At 44.8% G+C, this 17,090-nt stretch overlaps 2 protein-coding genes across 2 annotated transcripts in view; one reads left to right on the top strand and one right to left on the bottom strand.

Moving 5' to 3' along the window:
- Positions 1–17,090, top strand: part of PRPF38A (pre-mRNA processing factor 38A) — a 288,792-nt gene that overhangs the window by 73,347 nt on the left and 198,355 nt on the right. The window lies entirely within an intron of this gene.
- Positions 1–17,090, bottom strand: part of ORC1 (origin recognition complex subunit 1) — a 177,639-nt gene that overhangs the window by 97,368 nt on the left and 63,181 nt on the right. The window contains exon 4 of the mRNA XM_085602615.1: positions 16,088–16,478. Coding sequence (XP_085458741.1) covers positions 16,088–16,478 — 391 coding nt within the window. The remainder of the gene's footprint in view (positions 1–16,087; positions 16,479–17,090) is intronic.

The following is a 17,090-nucleotide window of genomic DNA, read 5'->3' as shown; positions in this document are numbered from 1 at the left end:
TCAACACTCGTAGCTAGCCATCCCCTCCCTATGAGCAGGACTGACCACTATCTGGTGTCATTGACACTACAGGGAATAGGCCCTTTTTAGGTCGAGGACTACCGGTCTGCCGAAAGGCAGAACCGGAAGTCGGAGATTTAATGACTTGGAGAAGAGGGGCTTGATCCAGCCCCTCTTCTCCCCTGTTCTCCATTGGCTGGCCTCGTAAATGCTGGCCAGCCACTGGAGAAGAGGTCAGTCACTCCGATCAGGCCCCGTCCTTTTCGGATCGGGGGGCGTGGTTTTTGCGAAAAGTCTCAGGGAGGAGACAACAGCAAAACACGCCCCCGAATCAGAAAACGACGCTGCCTTGCTTGCTCTTGGTTCTGCTCTCCTCGCTGCTCCCCCTTACATACCCCCACTTCCCATTGTCCCTTTCCTTCTCCCACGAGGGCTTCCTCGCTGCTCCCCCTTACATACCCCCACTTCCCATTGTCCCTTTCCTTCTCCCACGAGGGCTCCACTTCGTTTTCGCAGGGGAAGCCCAGCTTACAGCAGCTGTAAATCCGCTTGATGTACTGGAAGAGATGCTGGTGGGGAAAGACGGGCCTGGGGGGTCCCGAGGCAGCAGTGCGCACCCGGAGCCTAAAGGGGGCGCTGTCCTCCAGCGCGGCCAACTTGTGGTGCCCGCTGCTCCAGTGCTGGCTCATGTGCAGGCACTGAAGCCGGGGGTCCGCCCTGCCGAGGTCATTGTAGTCCACGCCGAAACCCAAATCCTCGGACCTTCCCGCGGCCCAGTGCCGGGCGGACACCCTGTGCCTGGGGTAGAGTGGCAGGGTCCGGCCCTCCTGGAGGAGAGAGAGCAGACAGCAAAGGGCGAGAGCGTCGCACATGGCGCGGCACAGAGGGGTGAAATGGCCGCGGCGCGCCGGGCCGTCCCTTAAATAGGCCTCCCCGGGCCCTGCACAGACTCTCTGGCTGCTCGGACGACATTCACTGGAGGAATCCTTTCTGGTCTGAACTCCCCGAACAATGCGCTGCCCATGCTGCGATAATCACTTATATTTACACACCCATCGCCTATGTAAATGGCCGGCAGCGCCTATGAGGGGTGAAAGAAATAGAACTTAAGAGGAGCAGCGTGTTACGTTCCCCTTATGTCCCACTTGGGACACCGTTCTAGTTTGCCACTGTGTGTTCCTGCGCGGACACCATACCTGTGAGGTCATCAGCTGTCCAACTGTTCCATTGACAGTTGACAGCTGATCGCCGACACTGCAAGTCGTCATTCGCTCCTCCCTGCCGGAGCATGTGTTGGTTTATGTTAATTAAAGGATATTTCTGCTTCATCCAAGCGTGAGCATATTCTTAACAACTTGGCGACGAGTGCCAACACGGAACCCACGTTCGCCGAACAGAGAAAGTAAATACAATTCTTTCCTGACAATAGACTTGCACTTTCTTCAGTCGGATTTCCTGATACGTGAATTTCTACAGGACATCACCCAGCATTTGAGGCACTTGCATTCTATATCATTGGACTTTGTTTTCCTTCATCGTGCCCAGCGGAGTGTTAACTAATTTCTACAAAGAACATCCGCTCCTCCTGAGGTGAATATTTGCCAATTTAACATTTTCCTGTTAAAGAAAAAAACAACAGAAATTTTTTTGTGGCGATTTCAAACGTTAAGATTCAACAATTTAGCAGTGGCTGATGGTGAGAAAAACCTCCGTTTCTCTGACTGACATTCAACGGTTTTTCCAACCGCTTCAACTGTCACCTGAACTGTCATCCGTCAACTGTCAACTGTCAAAATTACTAGACTCGCCTCTCAGCTGCTTCGCACGTCATCACGCTCCTACGTGATACGTGCCGCCATCTTGGAAATCCTTCTTCCAGCGTTTAGCGGTCTAATGTTCCCTGCTGACGATCGCCACGACGCACAACGCTGCAATCTTCCTTCCTCCGGTCAATTTCAACGCGCGCACCGGATTAAGCAAACTAACTTACATCGGTGCAGCGCGCGCTCAAGGGGAGACTACACGGTGTACCAGGACTTTCCTTTGTGACTTCACCACAGTAAGAGTTTCACAAAAAAAAAAAAAATTTTTTTTTTTTACTATAATACTGGCATCTTGTGGGTAGCTTTCACCCTTCTCACTCCCAATGGGTTGGCAGATAATGTGATTCTCTGCACTATTAAGCATATTTTTTTCCTCTTCGTCTACCATGAGAATCACCCTCACTATTTCATAACGTGTACTTTCCTCACTTCACTATTGTACTTTTACTAACCTGTTTGACATAACTCTTTGCCATGGCATCTGGATACGTGTGGAATCTCGCACCACCCGAGACATTTTTAAGAGCAGGGGATGAACCAGTTCTCAAATGGGAAGAGTGGAGAGATTACTTTTTAAACTACATCTCCACACTGGAAGAAGATGACGAAGTTAAGCCTGAAAGGAAGTATAAGTTACTAATGCATTCATTGGGGGCTGGTGGCATAAAAGTGTATAATGCTATAAACAAAAGAATTAGGGCCGAAAACGAAGGCGACGTTTTCATTAATGCCATTGACGACCTCAATACGTACTATAAGCCCAGAGTGTGCGTCGGTGTGGACAGATACAAATTTTTCCACAGAAAACAAGGTGACAATGAATCTATTGACGACTATGTGTCTGTATTGAAAAACCTTGCATTAAATTGTCGATTCGGAGACCTGCATGATGAACTTATACGTGATCAGATAGTAATGCAAGGATCTAACTCCAACATACAAGACAATCTGTGGGCTAAGGGAGAGTATCCTCTACAAAACAATTGATATAGCCAGAAAGGCAGAACTTACAGGGCGTTGCGCCAAGGCGGTTCTGGCAGAGACGAAAGAGAAAAATAAAGGTGATGTCGTGGGGAAGGTGGTTGATAAAAAGAGCTATAACAAAACCAATGTACATCAAAAAAACTATAGAAAAGTGTACAAGAAAAATGATACAAAAACTGAATTTCATTGTTATCGATGTTTGAGCCCATCTCACTTGGCCAATGATCCCAAATGTCCAGCCAAAGAAATTAAATGCACACATTGCGGGGTTAAAGGGCATTATGTGAAAGCTTGCAACAAAAGAAAACCGCAAAAAATTAAAATGATTGAGTACAGTGGGAACTCAAGTGATAGTGAAGATGAGTATGATGACGTTAACATGTATGTACTAAGCATTGAAGAAGAAAAGGGCGAGTACGTAGATGTAATAAACACCACAGGAAAAATAACCAGAACAAGAAAACCCATATGTCACATGACTATTGGAGGAATAAATATTGACATTGTGGCAGATTCCGGTTCTCCATACACCATAGTTAACAAGCAAGTATGGAAGGATAAGTTCGAATCTAAACTGGGAAATGACCTAGAGAAACCAGATATAAAAATAAGGTCATTTACTGGAGAGCCAATTGAGGTATGTGGTTACAAGAGACTCAATTTCAAATATAAAAGTCGCGACTCCGACAGTAAACTGTATGTCTCTGAAGTTGGTCCATCTGTATTGGGGTGGATGGATCAGGGAAGTTTGGGAATCATCCTTGATCCGAGTAGAGAGGATCCCGTTCTAAGCCTTTTTGATGACGGGAATTACGCAGACTCCTTGCTTAAAAAATACCCCAAGGTATTTAGTGGGACTGTTGGAGAGCTCAAGGGATATCAACATAAAATACAACTTAAACCTATTAACACACCCGTGATACACAAATCAAGAAATATCCCTTTTGCCATCAGAGAGGAGGTTGAATCTCAATTGGACCAACTCCTGAACGAAGGAATTATTGAAAGAATCGATGCTCTGAGTGGGTCGCACCATTGGTTATTGCCACCAAACGAGCCAACGGAAAATTGAGGCTCTGCGTCGATTTGAGAGACCTCAATCAAAACATCATTGTAGAACAGTACCCACTTCCTAAAATAAACGAAATGTTAGCTGCGACCAAGGGTATAAAATGGTTTTCAACAGTGGACTTGAAGTCTGCATACCACCAAGTGCCACTACATCGTGACAGCAGGTCGTTGACGACTTTCATTACTCCACATGGCTGTTTCAGGTTCACCCGAGTACCTTTTGGTTTGGCCTCAGCGGCAGCTATGTTTCAAAGACTTATGAACCATGTCTTCAAAGGAATTAAAGGAATTTTACTATTTCAGGATGATATCCTGATTATGGGGAAGACCAAGGAAGAACACGATGAAAGAGTTGAGCAAGTCCTCGAAATCCTGGAAAGTAAAGGTCTCACCGCAGAACATTCCAAGAGCAAATTTGCATGTAAATCTGTAAATTACCTGGGCCATAAGAGAACAGGTGTGTTAGCCCAAAAATGGAATTATTACAGGCAATTAAGGATTCCCCTATTCCGTCCAACAAGGATGAAGTAAGATCGTTCTTAGGACTGGTGGAGTTTTACTCCAAATTCATCAAAAACTTTGCATTGAAAACTTACGATCTTAGACAACTGCTCAAAACAAAGAACAAGTTTGAATGGAGCAAGGACTGTGAAACCGCTTTTCAAAACCTCAAGAACGACATGTGCACGGCTTTACCATTGCAAGGATACGATTCAACCTTGCAAAACTATTTGACAACCGATGCCAGTAACAAAGGCATTGGTGCTGTCCTAACCCAAAAAGACTCCAAGGGCAATGAGAATACTGTGGCTTTCGCTTCGCGATCACTAACTCCAGCGGAAGAAAAGTATTCCGTGATTGAACGTGAGGCACTCGCGTGTGTATGGGCATTGGAGCATTTCCGGCAGTATATCTGGGGAAGGATGGTCCATCTCTGCACTGACCACAAGCCACTAGTCAAAGTGCTGACAACCAAGGGATTATACACTGCATCCTCAAGGTTGGCGAGAATGTCTGTACGCTTGTTTGACTTCGTATACAAGGTGCATTACATACCAGGTGTGAAGAATGTCGTGGCTGACTATCTCAGCAGAATGCCTTTGAAGAACAGGGAGCAGACTGATGAGGAAAAGGAAGAATTGTGCATTGCTAAAATTTTTGATGAGGACAGCAGGTTAGAAAAAGAAGAATGGTTCGCCGAACAGAGGAAAGATGACACCATCGTTCAAGTGATGGAAAAAATTAATAAGGGGTGGCCAGCAAAGAATAGGCTACAAGAAAAACTGAAACATTTTTGGGAAGTCAAGAACGAATTGTGCCAGGAGGATGGATTTTTGATCAGAAACGGAAGATTCGTACCACCGGAGTCATTACGTACCAAAATTCTCAACATATGCCATGAAGGGCATCTGGGTATTGCCAAGACTAAGAGCAGAGTGAAAAATATGTACTGGTGGCCAGGCGTGAGCAAAGACGTTGAAAGGGTGATCAGAGAATGCAAGTTATGCATGGATGCAGACAAATCACAAGTCCCATTTAGACCACCATTACAACCCATTGCGTCACCCACCATGCCATGGGAAAGAATCGGCATTGATGTGATGGGACCCATCACGGAAGCGCAGGAACAATGGTATGTGATAGTAATTAAGGATCACTTCAGCAAATGGCCGGAAGTAAAAATAACCAGTAAGCCAGATGCGCACAACCTTGTTAAATTTATGGACGAGACATTTACAAGAGAAGGTCTACCCAAGCAGATTATTAGTGACAATGGGGCACAATTCATGTCTCACATTTTTCAAAATTATATACAAAAACACAATATAAAACATAAAACCACATCTGTGTATCACCCCGCTGCCAATGGTGCAGTCGAGAGATTTAATAGAGTGTTGAAGGGGACCATCAAACTGGCAGCGAACAATAACCTCGACTGGAAACCAGAAGTGTTGAAAACTGTGTGGGCTTACCGCATTACACCAAGTGACACCACGGGTCATAGCCCATTTGAACTTATGCGCGGCAGAACGCCACTATCAAAAGACAACGTGGGGTGGATAAATGCTGCCAAAAGAGTGGAGTGGTCAGCAAGAGCAATCCAAGAGAGACTTAGGCAAGCCCAGCACAAAACAAAAGATTACTATGACAAAAAGCACGGATGCAAGGAAGTAGAAATCAAAGTGGGAGATCTTGTCAAGGTGAGAAGGAGTGGTCACGTGGGGAAAACGCAGAATAGATATACCCCACCCTTGTCAGTACGGAACATTTATGGCAACTCAGCACGTTTGAGCGACGGAAGAGTGTGGCATTTCTCAGCACTGTCAGCGTACAAGTATCCAGCAAACCCCGAAGCTGAGTCCAAGGAGGATCCCGTTCCTGAAAGCTACAGGGATAATCAAGGTACTGCCGCCAAAGACAACAAAACATCCATGGACTTTTCGGACTACGAGTCTGACTATGAGTTCCCTGCTACACCCGTGACTGTGGGAAGAAGCGATACAAGAACCACCATGGATCCATCAATAACGATAAACGACACTCAGGCCAATAAGGAAAACCGGCGCAAGTTGCCACCCACACCGCTTGAAGGAGATTTACCACATGTCAGCAGAACACGTGCGGGAAGATTGTTGGGGGCACCTATGAAGCTCAAGGACTTTGTTTGTGAATGATACTTACTTCTTAGAGACCTTATCAACCCTTCCATAGTTTCCAGACTTTTTACGTTGATTTCAAAGGGGGAAGATGTGTTACGTTCCCCTTATGTCCCACTTGGGACACCGTTCTAGTTTGCCACTGTGTGTTCCTGCGCGGACACCATACCTGTGAGGTCATCAGCTGTCCAACTGTTCCATTGACAGTTGACAGCTGATCGCCGACACTGCAAGTCGTCATTCGCTCCTCCCTGCCGGAGCATGTGTTGGTTTATGTTAATTAAAGGATATTTCTGCTTCATCCAAGCGTGAGCATATTCTTAACACAGCGGTGAATAAGAGGAGCAGCGGTGAAAGCACTACTTAGGCCAGTCTGTTCTTGGGAACTGTGCTGAATGTGAACAGTCTATAAAAAGCAAACTTTTTTTTTTTTTTTTTAAAGTAAAGAAGGGCGTGATGTCCGTTAGATGTCTCCTGGATTTAATGCGGTTGATGCCAGCCAGCATTACAGTGGTCGGTGCACACAGCGCCTGCAAGGCTGCCCCAGTTCATACACACTGGTCACCAATTGTGTAGCAAGGATGCCATGGAAACCTGGTGCAAGCAAGGAGAATGTCCCCCTTGACTGCACTTGGGCTATTAAAATACAGCAGCGTTCAGTGAGCCCCCAGGACTCTGGGCCCCTGTGCTACTGCACCTGCTGCACCACTGGTAACTACTCCCCTGTATTTCACCCAACTGTCACTGCTCCGAATTGACATTTGGTGTCCATGTGGACTCAAGGACGAGGTCTTTTCCAGCCTGTTCAAAGCTGCCCCGCGTTTTAATGCCTTCGATGGCCTTTCCAGCAACGTTTAAGTCGCAGGGGCTACAGAGACTCCTATCTCGTCAACGCTTTTTAGACCATCCTCGGAGACTAACAGGGGGCAAAAGTCAGGGCACTGCAAAAAGTTAAGTTAGAGAGCGCGTGTGCGACAGAAGATGCAAAGTTCGGAATAGAAGGGGCACTGCTCGGGTCAGGTGTTTGTAAATCACTAGTGAGGACTGGGTGGGGAGGGGGCACTCCCGAGGGGAGATTACAGAGTGAGCACAGCAGGGTAATCTGCGCCCACTGACTAATGAGCCCCTCATTGTCTTTTATGTGTGTGCAGAGCCCCTGGAACAAACGCATCGCATTGCTGAGCTAACAGCCCCCATGCACGTTTAGCATGCAGCGGGAGGGGGACGGGGGAGGGTCAGAAAGGAGACTCCCTGGCTGGGCCTGTGGGGTACACGCGGTTTAACCCCCCATACCCAATGACAATACAATTACCCTTATCTTCAGGGTTAGGAAAAAACGTGCAGTGAATTCCAACTCAACCCAGAAAGACAATGACAATTACATTTAACAAGCATTTACAATGCAATGGTCTCGGCATTGGTAAAGTTAGAGCTATTGGCATTGCTCATGACATTATTTTTGTTTATGTTTTTGTTTTTAAAACATTTCAAGAAACGGCATTGTCATGAGCAATGCCAATAGCTCTAACTTTAACAATGCCGAGACCGTTGCATTGTAAATGCTTGTTTTAGAAGCTCCTCCGAGATTTACTGTAAACCCCCGGGGCATACGTTGCTGCGGGTCAGTTCTGCGGCCTCCTCCTTACCCAAAAGCCTAGTCTCGCTAACAATTCAGACAGGGCTAACAGTATTCTGTTAGACTGGCTCTCGCACACACTTGACACCCTGCTCCCTGCTAAGCTGACCAACACCCGCAGAACAAGATCTTGCCCGTGGTTCAATGACAAACTAGCCCAGGCTAGGAGGGCGTGTAAAGCCCTGGAAAGGGCTTGGTGAAGACACTATCATCATACCCTGAAACTCCAATATCGAGCATGTATCAAACAATACCATAAGTTCATCTTGAAGGTGAGAGCAGACTTTTTTTTCAGAGAAAACTTAAAACAGCTGCAATCCCACTAAATGTATATTCTCCCTTCTCAAGGATCTTAAAACTTCTGGCCTACCAACTTCATCCCCTCTCACTTCCAACGAGCAATGTGAGACCCTCGCTGCCTTTTTTATTAAAAAGGTGGACGATACCTACAAAACCTTTTCCCACATTGCGCCCCCGACAGGTCGGCCTTATCCTTTGGTAGTCACCAGTTCATCACTTTGTTTTTTCGTTGCTTTTCCAGGAAGTCATGTGGTCTATCTGCAACAAACTTAAATCTGGATCTCTGGCTGATCCCCGACCAATTTAAGGCTTTTTTACCGCAGTTATTGCCTGTGTTCTGTGACCTCATAAATCTGTCCCTAACTTCTGCTGGGGTCCCCACGGCCTGGAAACATGCCAAGTGATCCCTCTGCTCAAGAAACCTACACTGGATAACTCCAAGCCTGCAAAGGTTTGTCCCATCTCCCTCCTCCCTTTGACTGCCAAAATCATCTAACCCTGTATCAATTCCATCCTCTCTAGTTACATTGACACTAACAACTTGTTGGACCCCTCTCAGAATGGTTTCGGTCCGCGTCATAGTACAGAATCGGCTCTCCTGGCGAACACAGAACATCTGCGTCACTCTCTTGACTCTGAAATTTTGCTGGGGAAAAACACTAATTTGTGGAGTGAGCATTGGTGGCCTTCTGTCTTTGGTTCTCCACCTTTACCTAAGCAAACAGTCAAAAATGTGGGGGGTTGGGTGGATTCGGCTCTCTCCTTCCAGCCCCAAACCAAGTCTGTGGCTGGAATCTGTTTCGGACTCCTTCGAGGTCTCAAACCTCTGATGGGCTTCTTTGAGGCGAATATCCGGCAGGTTATCATCCAGGCCACCATATTGTTTAGGCTGGATTATTCCTGTGCTCTATATTTGGGAGTTAATAGAGCAGAGAGAAAGCGCCTCCAGAGGATACAGAATGCAGCAGCCCGACTGTTTGGGCTCCCTAGGACTTGTCATACCTCAGAGTTCAATAATCGACTCCATTGGCTCCCTGTGGAAAAGCATGTGCTTTTTAAACCTTGTGTATTACTCACCGGATACTTAATGCCCAATCCCCTGAAATCCTTGCAGACCTCCTCATACCGTACACGCCCACTCGCCTCCTGCGCTTGTTTAATCAGCACCTGGGAGTCATCCCGCAGGTTAAGAGAGCCAGAGCCGGATGACGCTCTTTTCGAGTTTTAGCTCCTAAACTTTGGAATGCTCTTCCAGTGAACATCAGAGGCATTCACGATCATGCTGCTCCCGTAAGGCTATAAAAAGAGTATCTGTTCTTTAATTAATTGCTTGTGGCGTTTTTCTGTCTGTGCTCAGCACTGGGTCACCCTTGGCTGGGGCAGCCATGCGCTCTACAAATTGTACAACATAACAGACAGGTGCTACCCTTAAAGTTTTTGTAGGAACCTGGGTAGTCATTGTGTGAGGACTAGGTGGGAGAAGGTCCCTCTAGTCCCAAGTGGGAGACCAACCTCTGGTAGTGTGCTCAATAGTTTGTCAACATGTTTCGAGCCTTTCAAGGGATCCGTGATGCTTCATCAGGACAATAAAACAAAGTGATAATCTCCTCCACACAAATATGGGGCCCCCTAGAGTGCTACCTACTTTGTGTGTGGATCGACGTCCAACCTAGAGTTATGTGGAGCGGAGATGCCGCATTCAAGCGCCCCCTACGTTAGTGGTTGCAGACCGTGCGCCTAGACCTACCCTCTCATCTCTGCGCCCCTGGTACAACGGATAAGGCCTGAAATAGTAATAATACTTTGCGAAGCAGTGTCATTTCAATAGAGTTTACCCGGGTTATCCATTAAATGGGGATCATCAGCCATGTTTTTCATTCCCCTTTAAAATGTAGCAGGAACGGGTAGGAAGTTAGTAAAGCCTAAGTATCCAATTGATGTTGAGGCCCATCGAAACTGCGCATGATCCCTAAGGACATCAATGTCTGTTTGTGGGAATAAGGTTTAATATTTCAGACTTAGACATGTTGACCTTGAAGCCTGAGACGGTCTCATATTTTAACAAGAACTCCTGGATGAGAGGGTTTTGATAGCGCTAATAAGACATCATCTGCAAATAGCATCACCTTACGAGTGTGTTTGCCAATATGTACACCCTGAAATCTCTGGTCTCTTCTAATTGTGCATGCTAGTAGTACTAGTGTTGAGAGTAAACAAAGGGGCTAGAGGACATCCTTAACACATACCCATGCTTAGAGTCAAGGGGTGCAAAAGTACATCTATTGTGTCTTATTCTGGAAGTTGGGGCCCATGAAAATCACTGCATTGAATTTGTGACCAAAGCCTGTTTGTGGTAGGATCTGCTTCATGAAGCTCCAGTCGAAAACATTTTCCTCATTCAAGGTCCCAAGGACACCGCTACTGCTTTTTCTCAGACTTTGACCAGGGGGACCACTCTGCATAGAGTGTCATGCATCTGGCGATTTTTGGTAAACCCAAACAGATCAGGATGGATCTAATCTGGATGAATGCTCTCCAAATGCATGGACAAGAGTTTTGTGTCAATCTTACTATCTATATTTAGCAATGCTATCAGTCTATATGTGCAAAGGTTATGGTATTTTCCCTGTTTATAAATTAGGGAGAGGATTGCTTCTCTCAGTTAAACAGCTTAGTAAGATTAAGACTTAAAAAGGTGTGCGAAAGCTTTATAAAACCTTATGAACCTTTCAGAGCCAGTTGCCTTGTTGATCTTTAAGATCTTTATAGCTGCTTGCTTTTACTTACGCTATTGGGAAGTCAAGAGATTCTCTCTCTATTCTGGTAGTAATTAAGTGTAGGAAACTGGGTTTTTGTTGCAGTACCCCCCACTTTTTGTCTGTTTTTTTATGCAACTTTGACTGAAATGTACTGGGTCCCTGCTAACCAGGTTCCTAGTAACAGTGTTCTTTCCCAAAAAACTGTACCATGGTTTCCACAACTGGTACCACTTTAGCTCACATATAAGTCCCTAGTAAAAGGTACACCTGGTACCAAGGGCCTTGTGGTAAAAGAGGGTCCCCTAATGGCTGCAGCACGAATTGTGCCACCCTAAGGTACCCCTCACCAAGCACATGCACACTGCCACTGCAGGCTGCGTATCTTGGTGAAGACAAAGATAAAGAGTCGACATGGCACACATCCCTGTGTGCCATGCCCACAGACAATGCATGAGATATAGGTAAGTCACACCTCTAGCAGGCCTTGGCCCTAAGACAGGGTGCCCTATATCTCTTGTGAGGGCATATCTGCATGAGCAGCTATTCCCCAGCAATTTCCTTGTTGAGTCCTGGATATTATAAGTGACCAAGGTAGCCATAGTAGGTACATAGGCTGGACACTTTACGAGTTCCATAGCTCAATGATGGCTTCACTGAAGTATGGGAAGTTTGTAACCAAACATATCGTAATAAACCTGCACAGATTCCGGTTTCAGATTTATAAAAAATTAATTGCACACAGAGGACCACTTAGAGGGGTCCCCTAAAACCTCCCAACCATTAGTGTGGTCACTGACTGGCCTAGGACAGCCTGCTACCACCAGACAGTGGTCTGACCTCATAGCGTGAGTGCCTGCATTCACAGGTCATGAACAACGCCTTTCCTAGTTGGAGGTGTTCACACCTCTCCCTGGTCAGGAAGAGCCATCTATGGCGGGAGCTTCAAAGGCCTTGATTGTCAAGAGTTAAGATTGAATTAGGTTTGCTTCAATGACTAATTTTAGCATTTCAAACTTATTTTGTACAGTGAACTAAGATGCACATGTTAATTTTACACATGCACGTAGGATAGGTGTGCATATCATGCAAGCTAACATTCTAGTTTCCAATTTGGGCTGCGATAAAATAACAGGAAGTACTAATGATTGAAAAGAATAATTAACTTTCATTATAGTATAGTTTTGCTCTTTGTAGCAATTTGAAACGCATTCGGTAATGTAAATATGTGAAGTAGTATGAATTAACTTTTATGTCTATGCTGGTGCTCATGATCCTGTGATGTTATTAAACCACAAAACAATACAAGTTATTTTCATCAGCTGGAAGCGTCAGCGTCTGTTTCTCCGGAACAGTGGTGGGGTATATGGAAACGGAGAAGCCGTCTCTGTTGAAGTTAGTTGACACGCACACGTGGTTTGGGGCATAATGGCAGAAACGGCACGAAGGTTGAAGTAATATACACACACACACACACACACACACACTCACACAAAAAATAGAGCGATTCACTGCCCTGGTCAACGATAAAAGAAAAATTCTAAAAATACTGCTTTTCAAACAGGTTCTCAAAACGAAAAAGAAAAATGGACATAAAACAGCTTCTGCCTAGATTTGTTCCAAGTAAAGCACATTTGGGAGGATTATCTTGTGCTGAAGAAGAAAACTGATAAACAAAAAAGCTAATCTGATGAGAAAGTTAAACCTAGCCCCAGAACATTACCAACAGTTAGTGAAAATGCATGAACAGAAAATAAATATGCATTAAAGAAGTGAGATAACCAATTAAGGAGGCTCTTAAAAAAAAAACAACAACAAAAACAGACAAATTCCAAAATGGTGTAATAACTTATAAGAAATGTAGCCAGCCTTACAAGCCCAATGTAAATAGATTTAAGCAAATAGGTGAGAATTAAGAAAATTCCTTAGCTGTGAAGAAAACTGCTTGAAGGTATTTTATATGAAAAACAAAAAAAGGTCAAGGTAAGAATGTGGTACCTGGGAAGATCGAAACTCTAAGGAGCATAAAAAATCCTAGGTATGGGAGGGAATTGGGTGAGTTGAGGCTCCAAGTATGTGCTTGGCTAGCTCGAAAGACAACCAGATTCAGTGAAATTAGAACTCTGAACTTCGCAATGGAAAAGGCCAGCAGTCAAGGCCATGATTCTGAATGGAGGAAAACTGAGGGATAAGGTTGGTTTTTTTTTTAACTTAACATTCATGGGTCAGAATGTCAATCTTTAGAATTTTTGTAAAGGAGGAAGACAGTTACTTGTGTTAATATTAAAAAGGTCGATGCCAATATGAATAACAATACATTCATGTAAAAAAACTAATTTGCATCTTTTATTGACGAATTATCCAGTTATGAAGCCCACTTCAACTTAGACTCAGAAGTACATAGTTAGGCAGGCGCTGCGACCCAAGCCCGAGGTCACTAATTGACAGGTCACGTGGGGTGGCACACAGCCAGCAAACGTGCAAACAGGAAACCTCAGATCAATCCCACAGGTAGGCGCAGCGACACCACAATGGTTCAGGGAGATTGTACTCAATAAAGCGCACATGGCCAGAGGGGTGCGCGCGGTCCCATAACACCATAAAGTTAGATGGCACATGAAGTTAGGAACACATAACCAATCAGGACACAGCAATCAGACGCTCCCCATGCCGGACATCTGATCACATTATCCACTGGCCGCATTGTGTCAATGCAAGGTCAAGGCCCTCCTAGTTTCCTCATCGAATACATTAATGTAGGGACTCCAAAGACAAAGGCTCACATTCCTTTCCAAAAAGTTGACAGTCCTCACATGCCTGTAACTGTTCTCCCGGCCGCACTGTTCAGTTAAACTAACTGTTCCTGTTTTGCCAAACGCCTCTTGTTTTTTTGCCCCAAGGTATTTCATGTTCAAGCAACACCTGCTTTTGACTTAGTGCTTTGAACTGCGGTCTAGTTTTTACTCGTTTCCAAACCGCATAGGATACAATTCAGGCCTGCCGCTGAATATGCCGACATGCGCATCAGAGCGCACTCTGGTTCACCACCTTCATTTATAGAGTCTGTGTGTCAATCAGTTTATTTATATGCTCGTGCTGACAATTAGAACACAAGTTCTCTTGTGGCCTCTGTTAAAGGAGCTGTCTTAGTCTACCTCTTAGTGGGTAGAGGCAAACGATATCATTGCACTCCAATTGCTGAAGGCAATAAGTGAAACTCTTCACTTGGTGGTCATTATCTTCCTGGGGAAAGTACATGCTGCATCCTTTTGACCCGTAAATATGTCAAATCCTCCCGGTAGTGACGTAAAGAAGGTGTCATGTACTGTCAGTAGTGTCATAAATTAAAGTTCCTGGGACAGCAGTCTGAGACAGGTGCCTTTTCTAAGGTCCAAAAACAGCTATAACCCAAACTGTGTAGTATGTATCGACACATGTTTCTCTTATTATTACATCGAAGTGATTTACATGATTTTATCAATACATTCTTTAAGAAAGATCAGAAGGATCGTTTTACTATAAAAACTTCCTGAAATCATCATTGTGTAGGAGAGGTCTTTGCCCCAGATTATTGCACCAGATTCTGTCCGAGATTCTCCTTACAGAACCTGCAGATCGATGTGCTGCTGCAGCATCCAGTCCCGTGCTGAATGCCAATAACATGCAGAGAAGAAGAGCCGAGCCCAGCTGCTGGGTGTTTTCCTTTGAGAGAACACTCACTTGCAGCCCTCTTACCAAGTACAGCACTACGGTGTCTCCTGAGAAACTCTAGATGCAAGTTAATCTACTTCATGCTCTCCGTGTTGCGTACCGAAGTAGGCGCTAGGGTGACAAAATACAATGTCTCGCTAAGTTAGAAATGTTCATATAATTTTCATTGTTGATCATGTGTCACAGTACTACAATAATCATACCCTGTGTGGTTACACTTCATGTGGTAAGCAACAAAATTAGAATGTGGGAAAAACACTTAACCACAAAGAGTCGCTCACTCAGTGGAGTGGTTGTGTGGGCTTTTCTAAAGATTGCAAGTGGGTTAGAATTACCACCATGTCTCCGAAATCTTTATGGGACAGTTTGCAACCTAGAAAACGCTGATACCGCATGAACCAGAGAAGTGAGGCTACAACAAACTGGACTTTCACGTTCAAAAGTTGGTGCACTGAAGTAAGTTCAGGCATCTGTGGGTGGAAGTCAGGCCTTGCAGAAATAAGTTTATAGACTTAGTTTAGGCAACATACCAAGAAGTCCGGATACCAATAAATCAGGTTTGCTGGTGAAGTTGGTGCTGTTACAGTAGGAGCTGCATCCAACAATAGCCTGCACTTTGGAAACCCTATAAACGTGGCCTTGAACCAGGACTTGTCATGGCTAAACTTGCATGCAACCACAAAATTTCACTTTCAACCATCAGCCTCGCAAGATGGACCTCTCTCAAGTGAACATCAGAAAAGATCAGACCATTTGATGCAAATGCTCCACAAATCCGAAACAATCTCCTACTCGACATCAGATCCTTCTCACTCATCTTACAAAAGGCAGAACCTTGGGACCTCTAGAGCTAAGACTTTCGGCATGAATAAAATACAAATCCTCAAGATTTCACTTTCAGCCATCATCCTTCAAAGAAAAGACAGGAGCTTTGATACCCCAGCTCCAAAACTCAGAAACAATCTCCTACTGGATATCGAATCGTGCTCTACCGGATTGCTCCAGGGTACGGTTGAGGCAATGAAAAAGCAACCAAACAACAAATAAAATAGAAGGTCACGTGGGGGGGTGCCTAAAGATGAATCTGTTCATGGCACATGCACTACTAATCAACTTTAAAAATGAATAAATCAAGAAAGTTATACGTACTGCAGAGCTGCAACTTCTTTCTGGCTCCAGGTGTGCCAACAACACAGGTACCTCTCTGTGCAATTCGGTCCTTGGAATGAGAATACTTCGAGGCAGAATGTTTGGACTCTATTTCTAGACCTCTCTTTTTCATTGAACTACGGCTGACTCTGCCAGACTCTACCTCTACAGCACAAATGATGTCCACTGCCACATCTTCTGGAGAAACTCTCGGCTTGGGTGGGCAGGAATTCAGATTGCCTGGAGATTTCTCCACTTTTTGTTTGCCTTCAGGTGTCAAAGCACAGGTTAGAGGCTGAAAGGTCTTTCCGTTCCAAGAAAGCATTGCAAATAATTCCTTTTCACCAACCTTCTTTACTTGTATGTTTGCATTGGGATGCAGCATTTGTACCTAAAAAATGGGACAGTTAAATGAAAATGGGAGTAAATCACTGGAACATAAATGATAAGCATTATGCAATATCAACAGTCTCCTTAAAAACAATGTTTCAGGAGCAGGTAGTAATATAGATTCACGAATTCTTAGCTGAAAAAAGAATTAAAGAGATATGTAAAGGAAAAGTTAACGTGCCACATCAAATATAGGTAAACTTGCATGTGATATTTCGAAGAGGGAACAACAGTAACACTTAATCTATCTGGCTGCCAGTTGACACCCCCCCCCCCCCCCTCCCCGTCCCCCAACCCCATTCCAAACTATCATAGTGCAAGGAAAGGAACTTTTCCTTATATTGACAGCAGAAAGCACCTATCCAGCAGGAAAACTGTTCTTAAGTTTCTAACAGGGTGAAGCCATGCCTCTTTCCCCAATCAATCTATTCATGACTATCAGAACGGAGCCAGCTCTAGTCAACCACCACTGGATGACACTGACCTAAGGACTCTGAAGAGCATGTCTGCATGGTGTACCCTTTGTCCCACTGTACTCTATTTGGCATCATCTTAACCATTGGAACCGGGGATAAAGTGTGCAGAAGCAAGGAGATTTCACCAATAACTAGGC

The sequence above is a fragment of the Triturus cristatus genome, chromosome 4_2, assembly GCF_964204655.1.
Source record: "Triturus cristatus chromosome 4_2, aTriCri1.1, whole genome shotgun sequence".
Taxonomy (NCBI): Eukaryota; Metazoa; Chordata; class Amphibia; order Caudata; family Salamandridae; genus Triturus; species Triturus cristatus.
The sequence above is the reverse complement of the archived record's forward strand: the minus strand, read 5'-3'. Positions and strand labels throughout refer to the sequence as shown.